The following is a 26,357-nucleotide window of genomic DNA, read 5'->3' as shown; positions in this document are numbered from 1 at the left end:
TCAGTGCAGTTGATTGGAATGTGTATGCTTTGCAAAAATTGCTGCATTCCAAATCAAAACAATGCTAAAGACGCTTCAAATGATGCCACAAAAAATTGTTATTACAACATAAATTATTTAGCAACAGACGATAAGGTGATCTAAAGTTAGCGGCCATGATCTCGCCTGAGCATAATACCTGAACGTATAAGTGGTAGACGTGTCAATTGATCGTTGGCATGAAGATGATCGATATTTATATCGATAACCTGTGTATTTGGCAGACTATAACGTTTCTGAAGTCTATGCACACCACTTGTACTGGCGCGCGCTCCTGGCGCTGGACTACGACGACGACTGACTGTGGTGGTATCAGAATGATAGCCACTCTGTGATGGTGGCCGCGCATACGGCGCGCTAAGATGAGTCGGTGTAGGCGTGGTGGTACGTTCATGTTGTACTGGTATGACGAGATCACCGCCACTGGCAAAATTTAAAGGATACGGTGATTTTCGACCTGCGCCAGCTTGTATCTGATGCGTGGGTGTGACAGATGAGGGACGCGGTGGCAGTGCCGATGACGAGCTATTCCATTGACTGCTTACAAACTTGTGGCCCTCGCCCGGAAAGAGTATACCGAACTCATAGCCAAAATCGTATTTGAAGTAAATTAGACCGGTGTTGGGATCGACGCATTTCGTACCTGCCGTGGACGTATTGAAAATTTTGATTTGGATGGGTCGGTTGGCGAAGGATAGACAAGAGACAACATTTGTAGTGGAAATAAACATAATAAATTTAACTTATGCATAAGTGAATATATTGTAAAAATAAACAGAACAAAGCATTCCTTATGTGTAAACATATGAAGTTAGTAGGGAGAAAAAATGCTTGAAATATGCAGCTTAAATTAAAAGTGAACTGCAAAATAAATGACGTCTAATGGCGACCAGTGAGCCCTACCTAAGAAGATTTATAAATTTTTGGAATTTATGCACAACTTGTATGCACCGCATATGAATTCCGATGTGAGACATTTTCTGAGTACTTACCGTATTGCGAGATGCGCGACTCATCGCGATAGGCTTGGGGTTTGTTGTCACCCTCGCTGGGTGCCCGCTTGAAACCAGGCCGGAAAGAGTGCGTAACCACCTTCGGTTCGGCATCGCCATTATACAACTTAGTTGTCTTGCTAGTCTTCCTGTGCAGATCACTGCTGATATCCTTGATGAACTGCTGCGATTTTTGCAAGAAAGTAGAGCTCATCTGCTTGCCCTGCTGATCGATATGCGATTGTATATAACCGTATTTGGGCGGCGAGCCCACCTTCAAGTTCATATCGTCACGCGGAAATCGTGTTTCGGCTACAGTGTGATCGCGTTGCAATGTTTGAAATCGCTGCTGATAGCTGCTGCTGCTGCTGCTCTGCATAGATGCGTGGCGATTCAAGGATTGTGTTCGCTGATTACTGGTAGCGCCAGTGCTGAGACTGCTGCCACGCTGTGTACGCAATTCATTCGGATCGATCTTTATCTTCTGAGGCATTTCTGGACCACGATCGAATTCCATAGGCGAGAGCACACGTTCGTATGCGCGTGGCACGCTACAAGCACGTCCAGTATGTGGCGGCTCGACATGTCTGAAACGTAGCGGACCGTATTCGCCTTGTGGTGTCCAGAGTGGACGTATTTTTGCATTTTCTATTTCACTGTCGTAATCGCTTTCGCGGAACTCGCCTGGCACGAACTTGGTCGGCGTAGGTGGCGGCGGCGCACGTGTCTGGCGTGTCGGTGTGAAACGGCTGGGCGTTGGGCTGTAAGGGAACGGCTCGAGTGGTGTGCTCTCTTGACGCTCCTGCTGTTCCTTCTGACTGTCAAAGTGTATGACGCGCTTCGTCTGCTGCATGTTCACCACACGCTGGCAAGTTTCAGATGATTCTTTCATATGCATGACATTTTTCGTCTCAGTGGCCATTTTGGCCATATGCAACGGTGTGCCGGCTATGGCATTGTAATAGAGCGCTGGTTGCGTACGCGTCGCTTGCTGTTGCTGTTGCTCTTGTTGCTGCTGCGTAGCGGCAATGAACTTGGCGGCTACTGGTTTTGGTTTGTACACCGTTTGTTGCTGATATTGCTGTTTTTGTGTTTTTTGTTGTTGGAAGTGTTGTTTTTGTTCCTGGGACTCGGTCTTGATTTCATGACGTATTTCCTTTTTGATTGGTTCAAACTTCTGACGTGGATAGGTGCTCACCGCAGGTGGTGCTGGCTCGAACTCCATTGGTGATGGTGTCACCACAACTATGGGGGATTTATGCCCATTTGTCAGGTTAGACTTTGGTGTGGGCGTTGGTGGAAATACCACACGGTAACCTTTGATGTCGGCGTCAGATTCTTGGGTGCGTGAGACAGAACGGAAACGCTCCTCTACCTCACTGCTGTAGTCACTGAACTCTGCTGGAGTTTTGCGCTGAGCTGGGATGGGCGCTGCTGTGTGAATTGGAGTTGGTGTTGGCATCTTCGCAGGTGCTGGTTGATATTTTGGTGCACCAATATTGCTGACATTGCTTATGTTGGAGGCCTTATAATAGCTGCTGCTTATGCTGGACATGCTCTTATAATCCTGCCAAATGATTTAAGAGAACATTGGTAAAATATTAACTGAAATGCATGCATGTGGGGTTAGAGCTCTTCATACAGCGAATAACAACAAACACCAAACAGGCTGGGCGTAAGAATTATTGCAAAAGAAATAAAGTGTGAGAAAATAAGTACTTATTATATATATTATAAATCTTATAAATACATTGTTTTTTTTGGAAGTTCAAATGTTATGCTAATATAAATCTATACTCCTGTTCAAGTGAAAAAACATTCTTAACAAACTAATAGATCTAAGGCGATAAACGTGGTTGTAGACCTCATCTATGGCAGAAGAATATGTATTTGTCAGACTTGCTAAATAAACTATATGGTGCCCTAAAGTCAAAAAAAGTAAGTTCCGGCGCATCACGGTAAAATCCACTGCTTGGTATGTGTTATTACAAGAGCTATGCGGACATGTCCAATAGGCATTCCACCTCCTACCCTACTTATTGGAAAATAAGCTTTTTCGAGTATTCTTAGACTGCCGAACCAGCAGCATGACAGGTGTAGACGTCAGGGCCCATCTCAGTGTCTTAAAATCACGTTATCCTGTGTTAACCTCTTCTAAGTTATAAATTCACTCGTAAAGCGGTAATAGCAAGGATTAGCGAAATATCCCAAGTTTGGTAAACTAATGGTTTCAAACTTTATCGTGGGGTTATTGAGAAGCACGCTTCTGGATCTGGATTTCAGAAAAGTGTTCCAGTGGGTACATGCTTAACCATATTACAGGTGGTAAATTTCGCAATTGCAAACTGTGCCCGTGAATGTATTCGTAGAAGCTTCTTGGAAGGACTGATGGGCCCACTATAAACATCACATCGGACAGCCAGGTAAAAATAAGAGCTTTGGACTCATGTAAAAGAGTATGAATACTAGTAGACAGTTGCAAAATAGTACTGGACACACTACGAACTTAACAAAGCTACCTTTTCTTGATTTTCAGCTCAAGAGAGCTTTGCTGGTAACTGAGTCGTACGAAGCCTGTAAAGCTCGCAGCCTCAACGTTGTTCATTCAAGGGATATACTAGGGTAATTTACTCAATTTTTCCAAACTGGGTTTGTACGATTTTTTTTTAATAAACCTGATTTTTATATTCGAATAAACCGGTTTTCACCTATTTAATTTATATACCAGAATCTAAAAATGCTAATATTTTATTTTATTGCAAATGGAACTAGAATATTTTTATTAATTTTATATCGAAATTTCCCACTGCAGAAAATTCATCAAAAAGTAAAAGGAAAATCGAACGCAAAACTTTCAAGTTTTTTTTTCTTGTTATAGCAGCTTTTTAAACTATGTTGTCTAAATCAGCGAATCGAATACGTGTTGCCTTCATTCTCATCTAACGGCAGGCTCAGGAAAAGTAGAGATCCGGTAGGTTGGGGCTGTAGGGAGAGGGATATTAGAGAGAGAGGAGATTCGAAGGGATGGTTTGTATCGTCGGGGTATTTTATTCAAATTGAAGTGAACAATTTAACCTGCTGCAATATCCAGAATGGAGTTGTGTCACAGTATCGCGAGCCTCACGTAACAACTTGAACTTTTCGTCTACGGTAGGTGGCGTTGGTCTGTGATGATGGAAATCAAGGGGTGAAAGTTGATGAAGGTTTTGATCGATTCTCGATTAATAGCCTTCGGGATATTGTGGAAATGGTCTTGGATATGCGGTTGGAATTTCATTTGCAAATTTTATGCTTGCTACCATGGCAACCGTGTGCGCATTTTATTGTTGTGTATTTACAAATGCACCGAAATATGCAAATGCAGGATCATATGCACAAGATCCTGAACAGCTCTTTTGTTTCTTTGCATAGACGGTCTGGTTCAGTGGATGGTATATTCTCATTCCCAAGGCAGTCGGAATGACAACAAAAAGCTGTAGTTTTAGCGATGTAATGTTTTGAAGTGTCCTAGTACAGGTCGTAGGGTTGGTCGAGTTATTCACAAAACTGCGTTTAAAATTTTTGTAACACTCTCAATTCCTCGGCTTATTCTTAAAACACAATTTTTACATGACTTCCCGCAGTAAACAATTTCTATCTTGGCTACTTTTTACACAATTATAAGTTTTTATATAGCTTTGGAAAGAAGAATATTTGCAATATTTAAAAAAATAATAAATTTTGTGAGCACATTGTAAATATGTGGAAAATTTTTTCAACTTTTACAATTTTTGCGAAAATTTCAAAAAAAAAAATAGACCCTTTTAGTCATTACTTCGAAAAAAAGTTTCATTCCGAGTAAACCTAGGTGCCATATTTAAAAGTCAATAAAAGTCTATTTGGAGAGTTATTCAGTGGAAGAAAATTCAATGCCATGTAGAATAACAATGTAGGTGTGAAATAAAAAAGAAAATTCTGTAGAATTAAAAAATATAATATATTTTTGGCGCATAAGGACGAATGGGTATGGAAAATGTGTTTCTAAAATTTTGTCCTGAATATCTTTGAAAATTTGCAATATTTATTAAAAAAAAAGAAACGAAAAAAATTCGTCCTTGTAAACCAAAAACTTTAATGTTTTTAAATTCCAAAAACTTTTTTCTTATATTCGGTATCCTTATTGTTATTTTACCTTTCGCTTATTTGTTTTAAATAAGTTTTTGAATTAACGATATCTTTAAAATTGTAAAGTTGTTTTTATATAAAACCTGCCGCCAGAGCGAAAAACGAAAAACGAAGTTTTACTATACCTAGCCCATAGTTTCGAGAGTATACTGACTGCTTCATGTGTTTTGAAATTTTTTTGGTTTTCGTTGCACGGTAATTTATATGGGGAAAAAACAATTTTTCGTAGAAATGGTATAGAATTCTTGAAAATCAATATCAGAGATCAAATCAGAAAAATCGGTTTCTTTTCATGAGACCTCCAATAATAACCAACTGTTTATTTTAACATTTTATGATACCAGCGATTTTTTATAGGTCCCCCGCTGTATTTTTTGGGGTCCTATAGTAAATAGTTAATATTAAAAAATGATTAATTAAACAATTAGGTACTATAATTACTGAAAGGCTCCTGGAGCGAATCAAATTTTTCCGATCGAAAAATATTGATTTTCAAGAATTCTATACCATTTCTTCGAAAAATTATTTTTTTCCATACAAAATATGTACATGGAAAATTTAAACCTCTAAATATTTTTGATTTCAAAATAAAAAAAGACGGGTATTACTTTTTTGGTGTGGAACAGTTCTAGGTCAGATTTTAGTTTTTTTTTGACCACCCTAATGTTCACGCACTTATCAAAGTGCAGAGAGTTCATTCTGATTAGAAAACGAAACCAATGTTCACATTTAATTCGTTGAACAATGTTTGGGATATTGGGTATTTTTATTACGATATTTACCGGTACCCGATATTTTCAAATTAGAACAATAACGATACTTGCGGTTCGATATCGTGTTCCTACTTACGATTGTACATAAATGCGCCCTGGTATAAAAATAAGTTAAGTCGCTGTCCAATTAGATTAGGTCTACAACATCTAACAAGCACCTTTCTTTAAGTTATACGAAAATAAAATATCAATACTGTTATGCGATTTAAAATGAAAAAATAAATAATATAAAAAAAACTTTTTAATATACAACGCTTTTATAAATGGACTAAAAAGTAGAAAATAATATTTCTCAGTCCCATAGAATTTGTTTTGATAACTTTTGATTTTGAAATTTTAGCAAAAGTCATTATAAACAATCTATGAAATTGAAAATGAAAAACGTGGAGCGCATGCAATACAAAGCATTCGATTTAATTGACAATAGTCAAACTACATAACGTAGACCTAAAATTTCTACAGCGAAAGTAGAACTTTGAAATCGATTTTAAGCGGTCGTTATTCATATACCCACATACATACATACATATATTACTTTTCATATCAATTCAAGTGTATTACATGCGCCCCACGCTTTTCATTTTCAATTTCATAGATTGTTTATAATGACTTTTGCTAAAATTTCAAAATCAAAAGTTATCAAAACAAATTCTATGGGACTGAGAAATATTATTTTCTACTTTTTAGTCCATTTATAAAAGCGTTGTATATTAAAAAGTTTTTTTTATATTATTTATTTTCTACTTTTTAGTCCTGTCTGAATAAAAGTTTGCAATAGATATTAAAATAATTCAACGATATTAATAGAAAGGTGCACACACATGCATTTACATATGTATGTACATACAAACGAGCACCAATTAATTTTATTTAAAGAAATGGCGTGTCGTCTATTTCCGGTGTAGCAAACGTAGTACATAGGGCGACATCTAGATGTCATCTACCTCGCCCTATTCACTATGCTTTTTTATAGGAGCTTTTCAAAGCTTTGCTTTATGGTGTCGGACACACAACATTGAAAGTTTCTGGAACACAACATTGCAAGTTGATAAAAGCGTTGTAAAAATAGGTTGTTGTAACACTCCTTAGAAATATAATTCGACTGTTTCTACATATGAAAACATTTCGCGAACTAAGATAACATAGCATAACGTGCATGACTTTTATGGCACACATTCCCAACCATGCAAACGTAATTCTTTATTTACAATACATAACATTGTTTTGCTATATTTATGGCGATTGTTGCGCAAAAAATAGTATTGCCAAGCATAAACAATAAGCGTCAAAAATAAGTATATGCTGGGTTTTTTACGATTTTATTTACGTGTTTACATATATTGCCGTTGATTTTTTTTCCAGGGGTGTTGAACATAATATTTTCTTTAAGCGAAAGAAGGTATGCAACACCCTCAGAGAAAAAAAGAAATCCCCGAAAATCAAATCAATCAAATGATTATTGTGGTTTTTGCTGCTGAATGAAATACTTATATTATTATAAAAAATTACAAAAACTTCGTATGGAAAATATAAAGAAACAAAATCGTTACAACGTAAGGGTATAATTATTTTTGACACCCACTGTATATATATTATGTACGCATATAAAATTTTGTAGGTGCACGTGAAATTCATAATATATAATATATACTTATATGATACTAAGTAGTATAAATACATTATGCATAAATATCCTTTTTTGCTATAAGTGATTATGATGCTTTCATTGTTCTAACTCATATGATTTAAATATGATATTTGTGGCGATTTATTGCTTTGCGTGCATGTTATGTTTTTTACAATGATTTTTTCTATGATTTAATTGCTACATTAGTGGGTATTTTGAGCCAACACAGAACGCTATAAAAAAACCTACTACATAACTAAACACAGGAATAAATAGCAGCAAAACTCCTGTTTAAATTTTTATTTACTACTTACATAGGTGCATATCGATGGCCCGAGCTACTTTGTCCTAATTGGTCAATAGTCATCAATTTATCTTGAATGCCGTGTGCTGAACTATCTTACCTCGATGAATTATTATAATTTTGTACTAAATCAAACAAGTACGATTGTTGCGTCTTAACTAGCGCTCTCAAGCAAACTGTTCTAACTTAGACTTGTCTATTTACAGGGACTTAGTTAGCCCCGTAACTTAAAAGCTTAACATAAGACAAAATAAATAGGCACGTCTGAGTTAGTATAAATGTAAGAATAAATTGAGATTATCGACCAGTTGAGAAAAGCACCTCGTGGCCATCGATATACATATATTTAACAAAAGGATGTGCTAGCAAAAAGTCTCAGACCAATCAGACGGACATCATTTAAGCTAAGTGCCCTTGGATCGCACTTAGGAAAAGTACTTGAGATCAAAGGATTTGATAGACATTGAGGTTGTTCATACTAGTGCGGAAATTCCTCTTATTCAGTTCTACACCGCCTTGTTACAAAGTTCGAAGTGGGGCGGGAAGCAGGACGATGCAGATCGGGGTTCTTTGATGATATATTCACATCGCTACTTTTTACTTTAACTAAATATGTGCTCTGCGGCCAGGAACTTGGAGTGCCCGAAACAATCCTAAGGTCGATACACTCCATGTTATCCAGAAGTTTGGTGACTAAATATGGGGGACAAAAAAGGCCCTCGTAACATGGTATAGGTATGGGGACGACGCAATACTGCAATCACATCGAAACTTGAACCGATGATGTTTGTGTACTGGCTTCATGGAAATCTCTACGGAAGATATTTGTGAAGATACGGAGCATCCTGAGTTAGATTGAATGAAGACAACATTAATTTTGCTTACGCGGCAGGGAAAATTGGAAGGACACAACGCTGTTTAGATGTCTTTCACTTACTTAAAGTGATATATCTAGAGTTAACATATGAAGATGACATGGAATATGTCGAGCTGAAGGTAAATCGAGTACTGAAAGCTTTCGGACAGAGATTTTAGAATGTAAGGCATGGTACTTTGGGTATACAAAGCATTAGTTAGATCGATCGTTACTTATTCTGTTTCAGTATGGTGGCGTAGAACCATAGTCAGTAGCACAGGCTCTATGTTGAACAAACTACAAATGAGGCATTACGGGCGCCATGAGTAAGACCCTAAGAATGGTTCCAAAAGCTTTATTGGATTTAGCAATCCCTGGGGATGTTCCGAATATATACATCAGGATGGATTTAAAAAAGATTATAGGAGCTCGGCATACAAGTTGCTTAGAGGATTGACAGAGAAATACCCAGACCTGGAGTCTGTATTGGAAGGAAGTGGCTTTCCTACAAGGGGCTATAAAGTGATTCAATCAATCCCTTGGGGAACTCGGTAAAAACTTTATATACCGATGGCTTCAAGGCTGAAAATGAGAATGAAGTTGGGTGGCAAATGAAGGCCAAATTCATATGCTTTATTGCTTCAGGTAAGTGTAATGATAACTATCTTCCAATCAAACGTCTTTCCAGGGTAGCGGACTGTATAATTGTCGAAGGATGGAGTGGAATTCTAAGCAGGGTCTGCTGGAGGGTAGCCAAACTGATCTAAAAACCTCAGAAGCCACTCGGGCATCACCACGAATAGTCTGAGATTGAAAGTAGAGGCTGAACTTCATTGCCAAATGGAAGGATCATGAACTCATGTGAGTACCGGCACACTTCGCTAATGGCCAGTAGCTCATCAAAAGTTTCGAAAATATGAAATCATTGATCGATTTTAATGAGACTGCGTACAAGGGATATTTAGGCGCTCGCTGATTACGAATCTGAAGTCAGATTCACCCCTCGGCAGGCAATGGAGAACCTTCGAGTGTATTCAGCCATGAATAACAGCTTCTCATAAAAATACAATCACCGTTCGTAGTCGGTGTAAAACTAAAGGCCCTTTCTCTTTGTGTGACAACATCATAGCGCGCACCACAAATCGGAGGAGAAGCTCGGTCAAACACTAACTCTTTATGTAAGCGCCAATCTGTTTTTACTATTGTACAGTCTAGTCCAATTTTGAGAATTTTTGGCCACTTTTGATTAGCTGTTGGCCCAGAGGTGCTCAAGACACCGATTTCGCTGATTATTTCATGAACTGCGTCTCTTTTGAGCGTCCGCTTGAAACTGAACCAATTAAGTATACCTAGGTTAGATACCTATCTCGACAAATATCGAAAAAAAGATGTTCTCGTATTTTGGCTACGAAGTTAATTCGTAAGCTTAGCTGCGTACAGCTGTCACCTATCCAGTTTTCAGGGATGGTTACCCTCAGTTTTTGCAATGGAAATAGACTACCTATGTATGTTTGAGCATTGGAATTGAACGTAGGTTGTAGCCCCTTGTTGGGTTAGCTTGGTGCGATCTCACATAGACTATTAGTTGATCTTTAGTATTACCAAGAAAGATGTCAAGGCTTAAATCTTAGTCATTATGCACTGAACCGGTTCCTTGTCTGCTATTTTCTTCAGTGAGGAGAAGAACGCAGAGCCAAGGAGCTGATTTGCGATCTCCCAAAAGCTGGACAGTGATACGAGTGAGGAGGCCTCATTATACAGAGCTTAAATGCTGAAATACATAGAACTTTAACTACTGCTTTTGCTGGCTTAAGCATACTATGCTGAACTCCTCTATACAAATTATAAAATATACAAATACTTATCTTATTTAAACAAATATTGTACAAAAAATCTATGTATGTTAAAAAAAATTAAAAAGTTGTACGTTAGAAACAAACTTTGTGGTAGCAACAGAACAACATCAATAACAACAACAACAAGCGAACCTTCTCCTCTCGCCTGTACTCATTTTTGTCCGAGTACTCCTGTTTCTCGTGACCACCTTCTTGCTTGCTTGTGTAGTAGAGCTGTGCCGGTGCTTGCTTCTCCAATTGCGGTGAATGATAGACTGGTTGCGCTGGTGCTGGCTTTGTTGCCGGTTGTGGTACATATTGCTGCTGTGGTGGTGTCTTGAATGGCGCTGAAGGCATTGGCGCTGGCGGCGTATGCGTCACTTGGTGTTGAGTAGCTTTTGAACTGGAGGTAGACTCATAAAATGAACGACTTTCCTGTTGTGTAGATTCCATTTTGCGAAAACTAGAAATCTCCTCGGTATCTGCAGCATAGCCACTTGTCTTGAATGAGTGATGAGTTGTAGGCGCGATCGGTACCGAAACAGCCGAACCATCCGTAACGCTTTTACCAACCGGTCGGAATGATGCCTCATCCGATTCGCTGCCACTATACTTCCAACGATCGCTCTCATAATCACTCTCATAAGATTGCCCAACGGTCAATTTCGTGGGTATAACTGGCGGCGGTGGTTTGTAGGCAGTCGAAAGTGTTCTAGGTGCTTGAGGTGACGGGCCAGGTGTGAGAGTGGGCACTGACATTGGTAGCACCTTGGTTGGGCCTTGCTGGAGATTCTTTTCTAAAGTTCTTTCCATTTGCTCGACCACAGAGTGGCGACGCACCTCCGGTTTTGGTGCAAAACAAATCTCTGGCGGCGTACCGGGCTCCAAATGAATATCGTCTAGAGGCGTTTTTTCACGTTGCGTTGATGGCGGTATCGTAATGGATTTGCTCACCTCCTTCACGAGGAACGGGGCGCTTAGGTCCGGAGCCGGCGTTGGTACCTTTTGTAGTTGAATTTCATGCTTTTCTGCCTTTGCTTGTGTCTCCGATTCTACTTTATAGGATTGTTCTATGTCGCTTGTACAACTCTCGTAACCGCTCAAATGATTTGGTGTCCAAAGCTTTGACATTGCCACACCCTCCGCTGAGGGTTTAGGTGAGGGCGAACGCTTAAATTGCTGTGGTGCTGGCAGTGTAGCTGCTGGACGCATAATCGGTTGTCCATATTCAACTTTTACCTCCTTCGATACGGTGGTTTCATGTTTGAATGTTTGGCTAACGGGTGCAAGCGGTAAAGTACGTATTCCACCTGGCGGAGCTTCTTTGGGAGATTGTTGTGAAGCTTCCAATATTTTAATGCGCTCACTGAACACTTGAGGCTTGGCGCCAGCTGCGTCTAACTTGGGTACATAGCAAATTTCTGGTGGTGAGCCGGGTACAAGATTTAAATTTTTGAGATCTTCCTCGAGCGTGTGTGCTAGTGAGGCTGCCTGTGGCGGTCCGGTTGGCTGCGAGATTACAAACGGTGTGGTTCGCTTGTTCGTTGCATATACCTCTTGACGCTGTTGTTTTTCTCCAGGTGGCGTGGGCAAAGTGCCACCCTGACTTTCAATTTTCTTGAAGAACTCGAAAGATGAGGACTTTTTCTCGCTTGTTGAGCTTTCGTATTTCGATGTTGAGGTCGTTGTGGAAGACGCCAAAGTCGCAGCGTCGCCTCTGATACCGTCGAGTTCTGTGCTTAGCGTGGGTTGGAAATGTGGCTGTTGGGGTGGTTGTGTGGATTGTAGAGGTGGTGGTTGGGCAGTGGTGTTAGAGGCTGAATAAGGTTTGGGTGGAACTTGCGGCGGTGTTTGCGTGGCGCCAGTTTTAGAGCGTGCGATGTCTGTGTTGGTCGATACCGATTTCAGGTGTTGCCAATCGGGCAGATCCGTGTTCGTGCTGATGCTGGTGGCAGTTATTGGCGTCTTCGGACGTTCGCTCAATTCGGGCAGATCTAAGTAAGCTTGCTTGTGTTCTAGACGCATTGTTGCCTCGGTGGTGCAACGATGCTCAGTTATTATTTTCGACTCAGATAAGCCATGCAAATCGGATGAGGTTGAAATATCGGTTTGTGTCGTTTGGAAGGACGGTGGCTCTTTTGCAAAGGTCTAAAGATTGGTATAGATCAGCGGTGGATGTTTGGTTGATAGTTGGGATGATGGTAGTTGAATACGGATTTTGGAGTGTAATGGATGCATGTAAAATGGTTTGATGCAAGAATTCGAATGTTGATGGTTTGCGTGTTTTTTTTTTTTTTCAAATAAACACCCCACAAAGCAATGAGAGAAGCAGTTGGATATGGACAGACATTTTTTTTAAAGCGAAAATGCGAGTCGAAAATCGAACAATTCAATTCAATTTTATTGGTAACGTTGGCGAAAAAACAATGAGAGAAAAAGTTTACAAATAATTTTAATTTAAATATTATGTTAAATGTATGTAATAGTAAGTATCAATTGATATTGTTTATAAATTCAGTTATTGGTTTTATTGGTAAATATTTATACTTATACAAATGCAAAAGGTGACATGTTTAGAGTTATTAAAGTTAATATTAAATAATAAGTAAAAAAATAAATAAGAAATTTTTAAATGAAATTCGATAGTGAAATTCGTTGTCACTTTTTATTACATATTAAGTCTTTGTGAAAGAGTGAACATGCAGACTTACTTCAGTTTTTAAATTAGTTGGCGTTTCATAAACGATAGTCTTGACAACTTCCTGCAATCGTTCTGGTGTTGGTTCGAGTATCGCACAATCGGCAATGCTCTTCGCTTCACCACCGGCGTTGGTGGCCTTTACCATATATTTGCCTGAGTCACTGGATTCTCCTGAAATCGTTATAAGAGCAAAGTTTAGTATTATTTCAAGGATTGTATAGTGACCGGAAAATAACGAGGCTTTCAAATGTCACTGACATATCTAAGGGATAAATGCACATTCAAATCAGCTGTAAACAATAGACACATTTAATTATTCGTTTATTTAAAAAAAAATATTTTAATTAAGTAAGTTCGTCTTCAAATTCCGCTAGCCACTCACCCTTCTCAATGATCAGCTTGTAGGAGTTGCCTTGTGAAAGCAGACGGTGCTGTGATACACCCGCTTCTTGTATTGGTTTATCGTCCTTCATCCATACAACTGTTGGTTCTGGCAAACCGGTTACCTCAACTTCCATTATAATCTTTTCGCCTCGTTTTACAACTTGTGCTTGCAAACGCCGACCGAAAACGGGTGGGAAAATAGTTTCTGTTGCAAAGGAAAATAAAGGAAAAAATCATTTCAGCGTGCACTGCATTTTATGAACTGCAATGTTACTATTAGAAACAATTATAATTCGTTGGAAAATTAAAAAAAAAAAATCATTTTCATTTGTCTTAGGTTAAGATTAGATCTCACGATTCGTAAATTTTTCCAATTTTTCTTTTTTAGCCGATATGTAATTTCTTTAGCTGTCGCACGATCAGCACAACACATACATACAATTGGAAATTTAATTTACAGATATATGTAAATATAGCAAGTAATTTTTAAGCGAAAAACAAAACCGACTTCAATTCTCATACAAAAAATTTAAGACTACCGTTAATTTGTTCATGATCCAAACATCGGATCTGAACCAAATTAGTATGGGACCACCTCTGAGGTACAGTCTTTCTTTTCAAAAATTATCTTAATATATAAAAATCCCGTGTCACTGTGTTCGTTTACGCCAATCTCCGAAACCGCTTTTGTAAATTTCGATATCAAATGAAACGTAAGAAACAATATGGGTCTTCACACCGAGCTCGGTATTCGGTAACTCGGTGTCCAGTAATTTTTTCGAATGCATTTTGTTTGTGTAAATGAGAAAAAATTACCGAACACCGAGTTATCGAGTATCAATCTTCAGTGTGAAGTCAAATAATATCTACGATGCATGTAACCTGCCTATGTATCGGTATTTAGCAGGACAACGTCTGCCCGGGCTTACTAGTTTAATTATAAAAATCTGGTAACGTGGTCCAAAAAAATATTCCGGCGAATTGATAACCTCCTCCATTTGTGAGGTCCGTTAAAAATTATTAGCTTTCCGTAGGCCTGCCCGCATGATATACGGTTTAAAGTTATGCTACCAAACGAGCTCGTATTCTGATGGTTATCTTCATCAAGCCAATCTCGGTATTTAGCTTCCCTGGGCATTGTGGGATACATATTATATCTCAGGGCATGGTCAATATTTGTGCCAAATTTTAACCAACTCAGACGTTTCAGTATGAAGAACAACGTACATTTCGTAGATAGTCTTTATGGCTCAAAATCATGGAGGTGGAGAGTTTTGTTGCGGTAGAAATAAAAAATTGAACTGTATTATTAATTGATTTTTCACTGTTTTTTATTGGTTTAGAACATGGTAGGATGAATGCCCGAGGACGAAAAATGTAAGTATTAGGAGTGTTTGGATCCCAGACTTTTTAAGGTCTCGAAAATCCCGGGATTCTTGGATGGTGAATTTATGGAAATAATAGAAACTCTTTTTCTTGACCAGTATTGGCTATATTTCTTTTTCCTTTTTAATAATTAATACTTTTTTAACCGACTTCCAAAAAGGGAGGAGGTTATCAGTTCGTCGGAATATATATATTTTTATTTTTTTTTTTTTATGTATGTTACCGCATAACTTTGGACCACGTCAACCGATAATTCGATAATTCTTTGCATCGGAAAGGTAGTGTCTCAGAGGTGGTCCCATACTAATCTGGTTGAGATCCGATCAGTGGATCATGAGATATATATATATATATATTTTTTTTTTTATATGGGAGTTGAAGTCGGTTTTTTTTTGCTAAAAATTACTTGTTATAAATTTATAGTTCATTATACATATAACACCGCGCGATAGTAAATTTTAAACACAAATGTCAATATATTCGCGAAACCCTGGGCCAAATATAGTAAAATTTTAGTTTTTCACTCTGACGTCAGTAATTCGAAAATGATTTAAAAAATTCAGAGAAATGTGCTTAGAGAAGAAGGTTGGGTATAAAAGTAATTAGGAAATCCTGTACAATTTGAACAGATTCAAGTTTCGGGTGCAGAAGGGCTGATAAATATTGAAAATGCCATTTTAAAATTTTATCCTTGAAATTTCGCAATATTTGTTTTTGAAAAAAATTATATGTTAGGGATTATAACCCTTACTAAGTAGAATTCTCCTTTCTGTGTTGCCGGAAAAGGGGGCCGGAAGTATTTTTGCGCAGAACTTCTTTCTTCTAACTTTGTCGGCTTTAAAATTACCTATTCGTCCTTGTGAGTCCAAAAAATTTTAATTTTTTAAATTCTAAAGAAATTTCCTATTGCATTTGTTATCCATATTTTTATTCTACATTGCATTGAATTTTTTTAATAATGTTTGGAATTAATAATATCTTTGAAAGGACAAAGTCCTGCAAAATAAATCCTGCGGTAAGAGAGAAAAAATAAAAACGCCACTTTAAATAAAAAAGTAGGTTTCAAACTCATTTATCATTACTTATTTCATGGTAGGAGAGATTCTCAAACAATATAGAAGCAATTTTTTCAATTCAAGTTGTTGAAAAGTAATGAATATCTAAATCCTGGGACCAATCGCGGATCCCTGGATTGTGACAACGCCATCCCGAAAATCTCGGGATCGGAAAAAGCCGAAAAATTAACATCCCTAGTAAGTATGCTCTACTCAATCCACAAGAAGGACAATCCTTCTTAATATAGCATTCAAGGGCAAATGTAAATCTTAAAGCCGCTTTCGACAGCACGAAAAAATCTGCATGAACGCCGTATCATTTATGGATAGCTCCGCTAAACTAATACAGCTACGAGACGCTGGATACTTAACCCTTTATCCCGTTAATCAACAAAGAGGAGATTCAATTGTACCACCATGTATTTTGTATGGGATTATACTGATAAGCAATAAAGTACCATGATTTTTGATGCTAGGATCATAGAGTGTAAAAGTATAAAGATAATCAAATCGGTAAGCGAACTTCGTCGAAAAGTTTGCTGTCGAAAATGCTATTTGCAGGATGGTGGTCGAGAGTTCTAGCTTTAATTTAAGCTTAAGTATAAGCTTATATCACCTCTTCTTTCTTAGCTAGAGCTTCTGAAATATAGCAAAAAAACCGATTTTTTTGCACTTTGACCTCGTTTTTTCACTGGAGCTTATCAAAAGTTTATACATACGGATTCGTAATCAGCACATAAAAGTATGTCAAAAATAACTTTAACATTTGCCTCACAAAAATTTTTCCCCAATTTTTTTAACATATTCGGACTTGCCAGCAAAGCGAGTGGGAACTATTTTTTTTGTAATCAGCATTAACATCGAAAATAACGTCAGATTTAAATTCCAATACAGAATGACTTAAGTCTGAGTCGAAAATTGATAAATAAGGTCCTCTCTCGTCATCCGAAAAGCTAACTTTAAAGGTCATTCAGCACACTTGGAATATTCGGTTGAAAGATTCTGCAGACGATTTACGGGCGTATTCACGTTGGCTGCCGCAGATGATGAAAGGATGACCTGCATGAGCTGTACAACGACATAGAGATAGTGCAGCGAATTTTTGAGGTGAAACTGTTGAACGGAAAAACTACTTTTACTGTGTAACAAAAAAAAAACTGTCAAAAATTCAGTTTTAAGTGTATTACTTTGAAACTTAATAGTTTTGTGTACTACTATACGTAATGTGACCAACCGCACTTCTTTCGGAAGTACAGTGCTTCTTTTTTCGCTCTTGTACTTCGTACTTCGAAGTAAAGTCAAATGTACTTCTTTGCGATATTTTGTACTTCAGGCGGGGGATCCTGTAACCAGCTAGTTATAATTTTCGGATCGCTATCGCACTTTTTGACGCATTATATAAATCTTTTTGCGTCAAAAAGTGCGATAGCGATTCGAAAATTGTCGCTAACTGGTTACAGAATCTCCCCCCAGGTCCTGTCCTTCTCCGATCTTTTGGACGATCATCACATGGCCTGGGCGATAAATTCGTTCAAACCATTAAAGTCGCCGTGGACCGGTGGCATCATACCTGCGCAGCTGCAAAAGGCTCTAAAGGTGTCGTGCAATTGGTTGGATCCTATTTATGCGAACTGCGTGAGGACCGGGTGCATCCCAAAGGCGTGGAGAGTAGTCAGTGTTGCGTTCATCCCGAAGGCCGGAAAAGGCTCTAATGCTTCCCCTGAGGATTTTAGGCCTACCAGTCTCTTCGCTTTTGCTACACATGCTTTTGCTAAAAACGCTAGACAGACTGATAGACCTGTACATAAGAAACGCGATTCCTCGTGACTGTCTTTCAAGAGCTCAATATGGTTATTGCATGAAAAGGTCGGTGAAGACCACCCTGCACACATTGGTAAATTGGTCAGAGGAAGCCTTCACGCATGAAGATTATGCAGTAGGGGCCTTCTTCGATATCGAGGGGGCCTTCAACAATTTCACTCCAGAGGCAATAGTAAAGTATATTCATAATCTGGGGATGGCAACCAACCTAATAAGGCTTATCTACAGCTTACTTGGTGACAGAACTGTCGCAGAGGAGTAGGGGAGCGTCTGCAGAGTCAATAGGAGCACTCCACAAGGTGGTCTTCTCTCTCCCTTGCTCTGGATTGCGGAAGTGGGCTGTCGGGTGATCGCCTATGTAGATGATGTGGAACTTTTGGTTAAGGTACGATTTCTATACACCCTTTTTGATCTGGTTCAAGGTTACCTGAGCCACGTAACTAGGGGCGATCAACGGCGGCCGTCGTGGAATCCTAATATTGAGGAAAGGGTTGGAAAGGTGTCAGCTGCCTTGTATTGCTGGGAAACCAGATTTAAGCCGATATTGTTTCAAGGAGTCCTGGTTAGGTGGAACTCACTAGATAAGGCCACACTTGTAAAACATGAATTAGCGGAGCATTAGGAACCACACTTACAATGACGCTTAACATACATGTGTTGAACACAGCACCTGCGAATATTGCAGACAGAATTGTCGCAGCACGAACTGCTATTAGGATGAGGGAACCCGGGTCCTTTTGCAACATAAAAAGGAAATGAAGACGTTTCTCTGCTGTAGAAAATGTTTTTATAGGGCACTTTAAAACACGTTACCTCTCAAGAGCTTGTGATGGGGGTTCTGACAGGCTATTGCGCGATTGGTATTCATGCGGTGAGACTAGGAATTTCAACTGATTCTTTTGTGTCAGCTTCCAAGAGGAAGATGAAATGGAATCATCTCCACACTTTCTTTTAGACTGCCCAACCATCGCGAGGCTAAGTTGGAAGCATTTTGGCTCGCACTTTTTCAGTAAAAAAAAGCTGCACTTCTTTGAGCTATTAAATAGTTGGTCACATTAACTATACGTACAAAAACAGAAATAATTTTTGGTAAATGTTTCTTATGGAGAAGTTGTTTGTGCTATCGAAAATGTTTTTGATGTTTTTATTAGAATTCCCAAAATTGCTAAAGTGAAAAAAAAAATTGTAAGAGCACCTAATTTTTATTTACTTTTTTGGTACGTTTTGAAGTGCTTTAATAGAATCTGTGCAGAAGTTTTAGATTTTTTTGCCAGAACTTTAAAAATTCTGTCAAATTCTGTTTTGAACTGCCGAGCACTGTATAGGACCAATGTGAAGTTACTATACAAGCTGTTTCTTTGAACGACATGATATAGAAAAATTGATTTTTTTAAGTTTTTACACTTTTCTTTTCTTTCTGGCAAGGTATGACGGAAATTCGTGCCAAAGCACATCAATTTCTTCATCAATTAAAACCTTGTACCGGGAAAATAAAAATTCAGCTCTTATTCGTAGTTAATATTCGTCTCATTCACCAATTTCGACTCTTCTGACTGTTTAAATAACTAAATATTTACTTTTCACTAAATCCAAAATAAATTAAAACAAAAACCAATATGAAAATTATTTTCTACCAAACATTTTGGTAATTGTTTGAAAATATGAGTGCACTATTTAATGCTCTTTATGTGTTATAATTCATATGTACTTATGCACGTACACACTTGGCGGCAACAGTTGACCGACGGATATCATAATGGCTAAATAAATAAATAATTTTAAATTGTGACTGATTCTCAGCACAATATGCACCATGTACATATGTATGTGTACCTCATCATTGCCAACATCATCTGCACAAGCGTCACATGCGACCACCGCCAACCACATCATTCTTTTGGCTATTTTATTTTCTATTTATTCACCTACATTTTGTCTTAAAATGCCAAAAATCATTAAATTCAATATGAAACATTGAAATGCTGCTTGCAGACTGATATTTAGAGAATTTCAAGTTTGTTACGCTTTGATTCTCTTTGCGATTGTTTGTGCTTTGTGTGCCTATTTCAAAAGGCAGCAAGCACACATCGAGTGACGAACCAAAAAATGTTTAAATTTTGGCAAATAGCCTCATAAAATAAACATTTTTACGAAGCTAAGGCTAAAGACGAAGATGAAGATGATGTTGATGGCGGTGATGATACTTATGGCTTGGCTGTAATGCTGCCTGTTTAGTTTAGCTTGCCTGACTGTGCGAAAATTGCTGCCTGTGGCCCTGAACTGACTTCCCGCCACCCGCGAACTGATCAAATTAAATAAAAAGCCATTAGGACTGCTCTAATTTTCCAGCACTAAAGAGCAACTGAAATGTTTATCGACATGTTCGTGGAATACATAGTATTTATGTAGATGTTTTGTTTGGACCAACTTCATAAATACAAATACACATACATATGTACGTGTATGCATCAGCGGATGGATATAATTATGTATGTACATATGAACAGACACCCACAGTTGCGCGTAGGTGTTCGTGGTCTACTTAGTTTGTATGTTGTTTTGCAAATTTCTAATTAATGGATTCCACATTATCGCACTTTCCTTCTTATTAAATTTTCCATGAGCATCCTCTTTTTATCCACAGACATAACTCTTTACTTATACAAATCTTGTACTTACTCTTCACAACCAAATCGGCAGTGCTCGTTGATTGTCCCATCGTATTTGTGGCGGTGACTGCATAACGTCCCGCATCTGCCACACCCACTTCCTTCAGCACGATACTGACACGATTGCAGCGATTTTCAATCTTTAATCGCTGATTGTCGAACAGTTGTTCGCCATTCTTTTCCACTTTGATTTCGGGCGAGGGGAAGCCGTCATAGATCGCTTCCATTGCCACATCTGTGCCCTGATCCACAATTCTACCCGTCAACGGGGTGGTGAAACGCGGCGCAATTTGTTTGCGTTGGCGCGTGGGCGATTCAGGCACCACTACGCCAGTGTTGCTGGTGATCGCAGGCTGACCCAGTCCGTTGCCTGCCGACTGCACCAGAGTGAACAATTTTTGTTGTACATTTGGTGCGGACATGTCTTTGCTTTTGTGCAACTCCTGATAGTGATGGGTTTCGACAACTTCGGGTCGTTGTGCGCCCAGCTGTTTTAGCGATTGGTCGATATGCGCCGAGGAATGATGTATCTCGGTTTGTGGGATATTGCCTTCAAAAGAGCTAATTTGTGACGTTGAAGTGGTAGTGAAGGTTTGCTTCTTCATGGTAACACGCGACGACTCGGTATTGTGTTCCTGTGTGGTGGTCTGTAGATCGCTGGTGGCAGGTATCGGCTGCATGCCTGGTCCCAGGAGGCTCAAGAAAGCTGCACATGTGGCTTTTCCTATTTCGTTCTCGGCTATGCAGCTAATTTTTCCCACTGTATCAATGTTGGCCTTTTGTATGGTGAGCACTTGTCTGTCGCCGCTTGTCGACACTAGGAAATTGTGTCCATGCACGGGTTGATCGTTGAAACACCAATGCACTTTGGGTGTCGGTTTGCCCTTCACAATGCACTCAAACTTCACCATATCGTCAGCGTGTGCCTGCTTGTCCGAGAAGATTTCTTTGAATTCAGGGCAAGTTAAATTCTCTACAGGTTCCACTTGCTGGCTGCGTTGATGATCCGGCGCATTTACACTTTTAACGTTTAGTTGCGAGAAGCACTTAGCATCGCCTCCATTGTTCGAAACTTTAACCGTGTACACGCCCCTATCGTCGGCAACCACATTTCGTAGAATCAATTTGAACACACCCGCGGCAGGATTGGCGATCGTCGATATACGTTCGTTCTCGTTCAACTCTTTGTTCGCCAGATACCATTTGGCAGTGAAGGGTTGATCGCCACTAACAATCACTTCCATTTCAACCGTTTCACCCTCATCCGCCAGCACATCGGTAAGGAATTTCTCGAATTTCGGTAGTGTTTCCTTTGGCACCGACTGACGTTCGGACTGTGCACGCGTCGCAGGCTCGGCAATATTCAGCGGGGTGACTTTTAGCTCACAACTGCTCGATGCCTCACCTGCCGAATTGATGGCGACCACCTTATAGTTACCCGCATCTTCCTGATACACTTCCTGTATGATCAACGAACACCGATCACCTTGAAAGAGTAGCTGCACATCAGCTGATTCCTTGACTGGGCGCTCATTGTGGTACCAGATGACTTCGGGTTCCGGTTGACCGACAATAACACAATCAAGACGCACCGGTTTACCTTCGAATATCGATACATCTTTAAGCGGCAATTGTACCGATGGTTTGATCGGTTCCATATCGGAAGCCAACTCTGAGTCCGATGTCTCGTTCGGGAGACGTCCTTTAACGATGACGTTGCACGAACTATATGCCTCGCCTGCTAAATTTTTAGCTGTCAATACGTACACTCCGGCGTCGTTGGGGTAAGCTTGCGGGATTATGAGCGTTGCGCGGCCGTACTCGTACTGAAATGAAAAGCGATGCAAAAATACAGAAAACCATTAGTGAACGATCGGAAGTGTGTTCATATATTGTATAAGTTCGTATGCATGTATGTATGTATGTTTGTATGTAATTACTTGCTCATTTGAAAATATTGTGTGGCAAGTGAAATTCGAAAAATGTACTGTGGTGAATTTTTTGGCGAATTGCTTGCCTTTTGGCTATGCGGTTGGCGTTGTGGTGAGTTGTTAACTAAATTTGTATTCACTGACTTTTTTATAAAAATTCTATTTTCTAGCTATTTTTATTTTGTGCAATTAAAATTTTATTTACACAATTTTTGTTATGATAACAAATAGGATGCATCCGGTGGAGGAAACGAGAGAGATGCAGTAGGAGCTCACAATTTTTTTCTGAGTAATGTTGAGGTGGCGACTCTTGAGATAGAAAAGTGCCAGATATTAATTTAATTATTATATTACAACATTTCAGCGTTCTGGAAACGATAATTACTTTGCCATTTTATTTATGTGCTAACATATGCAATCAGTGAAATGAGCTATTTTCTTTTGCTCTGAACATTTGGACTTGAAAATAAAAAAAAATTCTAATGTTTGGGCAGAGCCGTCTTTTTTAACACATTTATCATTAGTAAAATGGGACTCAAATGGCTACGCTTAAGTTTTGTATCTTCTGCTTTGTGTCCGACAAATAAACATATTGAGGCGAAAGATGGTGTGGCTGTCATAAAAATGTCATCAAATAGAAAAATTATATCACCAACTCCAGATTCAAGGCTTCACAGTTGCTGAGTTCGACAACTGAAGAACATAGTCGCATAGATTCCAATGAGCGTTAGCCAGCCACTCGAAAGGGATGCACGTTGCTTAGCTCTTGGTGCTTCTTACCCCGCTCTTGATATGCCCGTGGCTAGCAGAACTTAACTAAACTGACTGGATACCCGTCTCTGCAGCAGCAGACAAAATATGGCGTATAGAGCCCCACCTCTCTTTAACTGGCGACAACTACTCAACCTTTCTTGCGAGTTTGTCTGACCTACAGTTGCCTGCAACACCTCTATGAGCTGGAACCCATATCAGCTTAATAGCGAATTATTCTGGTGTAGTCGGAATGGATGTCATATCCAGACAATTTTCGAGCTTTTTTCATTCTTTGATGGCCCAAAGGACAAGAGCACCTTTCCTAAGTGCTAGGACATCCTCATAAGTACCAACATAGTAGCCCTCAGACGTAGGTGGTAAAGGGACTCCTCTTTGGACGGTACTTCTACTTAATCTTATTTGGAGAGATGCGCTAGCCCATTTTATTGCGACAAAATGGACGAGACCGAGGCTGTATATCTAAGAAGTTTACGATTGCTTCTTTATTGAAAGCCACATCGACATCAAAAAATACACAAACTACGTAGTCCCTATGCGACAGGAACTGATGAATATGTCCTGCAACCTAGTGTAGAGCTGATACTACGGTTGACCTTGCACGTTGTCATGCTGATTTTATAGGCAAACGCTTTCTAGTAATTAATCGAATTTCTTATATGTATGCAGCCCAATCAATCTTTTAAAGGTATTTTTAAAAAGATTTTTTAAAAGCCGAATTATTTTCTCGAAACTCTGTTTGAGTGTTAAAATATATACATTAGTACGACTCACCAAAAAAATTTGCGTGTTTTTTACCGGAATCGTAAAATTTATTTTATTGTGAGACTTCCGCCAAAATATTTCGTGAAAGTAGGTTCTACCTGAGCTAGAACTATTTCAAAAAAAATCTCAAAAAATATCATTATTTGGATTTCGTTGATAAGATTTTTAAACATGTTAAGCTCAAACTCTTCGGTCATCTGACGTGATTTTTGGAAAAAAATGCTTTTAACCTAATTTTCCGATGTAAAGTAATTTTATTCATAAGAAAAATCGTTTTGTGTATTTCCCAATTAGGGATGGAAAATGCTTTCGATTCGTAATGTCGATTAATTGCCTCTGATAGTCGACTGTATGATTAAAATTTACTTAATAAAAATTTAAATTTTAAATTAAATAATTACTAAAACCACATACACCCAGCCAATTTTCCGTATCCGGAACCGAATAGAAAACGACTACAATGTCATTCATTTCCGTACCCGGAAGACGTTCGAAACTTTCGATAAATATGAAGTTATTTGAAAATTTTATTTTATTTGTTTATTTGAAAGCATGTATACGTAGTTCGCAGTGACATAGCGTGCAGAGGAGCTTACCAATATTTGTTAGCTTTCATAAGGGGCCGGGTTGTAATTCAGTCAGGCGCTTCCATAATTTTTTTTTTCGAACCCTGAAAAAGCTTCTGTGAAGTGCAGAAGGAAAGCTATTGAACGAAAAACCACCCAAAAACGTATCCGTTTCACAACAATTTTCCCTACTTGTCTGTACATAAGTTTCTACCGCACACCTTAGTGGGAAAACTGATCGTCAAAGTATCCGAAAATGGAATCGGTAAATGGACTAACATCCACATTTCCACAATTTTTATCCTCCTTCGGATCCATTTTTGTGATTTTTTGCTGGCTGGGTATTTGTCGACTGGTTTATTAATAGACAGTTAAAAAATCGAAAAGTCATCGAGTGAGAGTCGGTTCTAGTCGAATTAAGGCGACTGAACTCGATTTCAAGAAGTCAAGTCTCTTCAGAAAAAAGTAAATTTTTGAATAAAGTCAGAGTCGATTTCTCCATCCGTATTCCAAATAGGCCCAGCGCACGTAAATCTTATAAACTCTATATGAGCCTGACAACGACATAAACATAGCGCAGTGGTTAAAATATTAGTACTCCGCAGGCTTGACCATGTCGTTCGAATGGATACAGATGCCCCAGCCCTTAAATTATTCAACTCGAAATCCGCTAGTATCCCACTACTCCTGTACGATGGGAAGAGCAATTGGAGAAGGACAGGGCATCTTCATTTGTCGTCTGTGGCCAAAATAGTATAGGTGGTCTTAGCGCCAAACAAGAAGAAGAATTTACTTATTTTTTTTATCTACTGTTTCATACAATTCATTTAAATTTTATTTAACTTTATGAAACTTTTAAGCTGCTTTTAGACGTGCAACTAAAATCTATTCACGTAGTGCCTTCAACCGACAAAAATTTTCGGAGTGAAAGTAGACTTGCGTTCAACTTTTGATTATTCGATTACACTGTGCGAACTTTGTTAACATTTTCTGAAAGTTTACCCATCCAGTAGTAAAAAACGTGATGTATCTTTTTAATTTTTTTTTTAAATATTGAGCTTGGCTGTTATTTCTTCTTGGCATAGATTTTTTATTTTAAGAAAAATTTACGTTGATGGTATGAAGTTTTTTCCTGAAAATACCCCCAGTAGAATTTTCCGAAAAATAATTGTCTAGAATATTTCAATCCTCTAGCGAACTTCCAAATTTGTTGTTTGCGGGGTTCCTTGAAGTAAGGGTCAAAACGACCCTTTAAGGCGGGAGCTAAGGGGTTAAATTGTTCTACGAAAATATTTTTCATGAAATGTTACTACATATGTATATATGTCTTAACCTCGAATTTCGCTCAGACAGTTATTTTAACCATTTTTTCCACTTTTTTGAAAACTTCTTAGGCCGGGACATGGAGACTATAGCAGGCCATAAAATAAAAATACGAGCTATCTTTTGCAAATCCATCGAATGTTTTATTACTGGATGGGTATACTTTCAGAAAATGTTAACAAAGTTTGGGCTGGTTTCGGCGCCGCACAGTGTCGTCATGTTTTGTTGGTCGGAAAGCCTAGTACATTTTCTAGTCAATTTTCCAGTCGGCGGAATTCGACCCATGTAAAGACAGTTTCATTTTCGGACAATTTAGCAAAGTTTAAGTATTTTCTCTAAACCAATTCACTTTCAACCAAGCAACCATACATACGCATATTCAAGCGTACATATGT

At 38.7% G+C, this 26,357-nt stretch overlaps 1 protein-coding gene across 4 annotated transcripts in view; it reads right to left on the bottom strand.

Annotated features, from left to right (window-relative positions):
• Positions 1–26,357, bottom strand: part of LOC118747280 (titin homolog) — a 202,163-nt gene that overhangs the window by 37,518 nt on the left and 138,288 nt on the right. For 2 of the 4 annotated variants that reach the window (XM_036481281.1, XM_036481280.1), the window contains 6 exons: positions 20,617–22,432; positions 13,674–13,880; positions 13,302–13,462; positions 10,744–12,738; positions 1,032–2,598; positions 179–682 (listed from right to left, as the gene is read on the bottom strand). In XM_036481281.1, the coding sequence (XP_036337174.1) occupies positions 179–682; positions 1,032–2,598; positions 10,744–12,738; positions 13,302–13,462; positions 13,674–13,880; positions 20,617–22,432 (6,250 nt within the window). The remainder of the gene's footprint in view (positions 1–178; positions 683–1,031; positions 2,599–10,743; positions 12,739–13,301; positions 13,463–13,673; positions 13,881–20,616; positions 22,433–26,357) is intronic. The other 2 variants (XM_036481282.1, XM_036481283.1) reach the window with 1 other exon arrangement.

The sequence above is a fragment of the Rhagoletis pomonella genome, unplaced genomic scaffold (genome assembly GCF_013731165.1).
Source record: "Rhagoletis pomonella isolate Grant_MI unplaced genomic scaffold, Rhpom_1.0 Rhpom_scaffold_00011, whole genome shotgun sequence".
Taxonomy (NCBI): Eukaryota; Metazoa; Arthropoda; class Insecta; order Diptera; family Tephritidae; genus Rhagoletis; species Rhagoletis pomonella.
The sequence above is the reverse complement of the archived record's forward strand: the minus strand, read 5'-3'. Positions and strand labels throughout refer to the sequence as shown.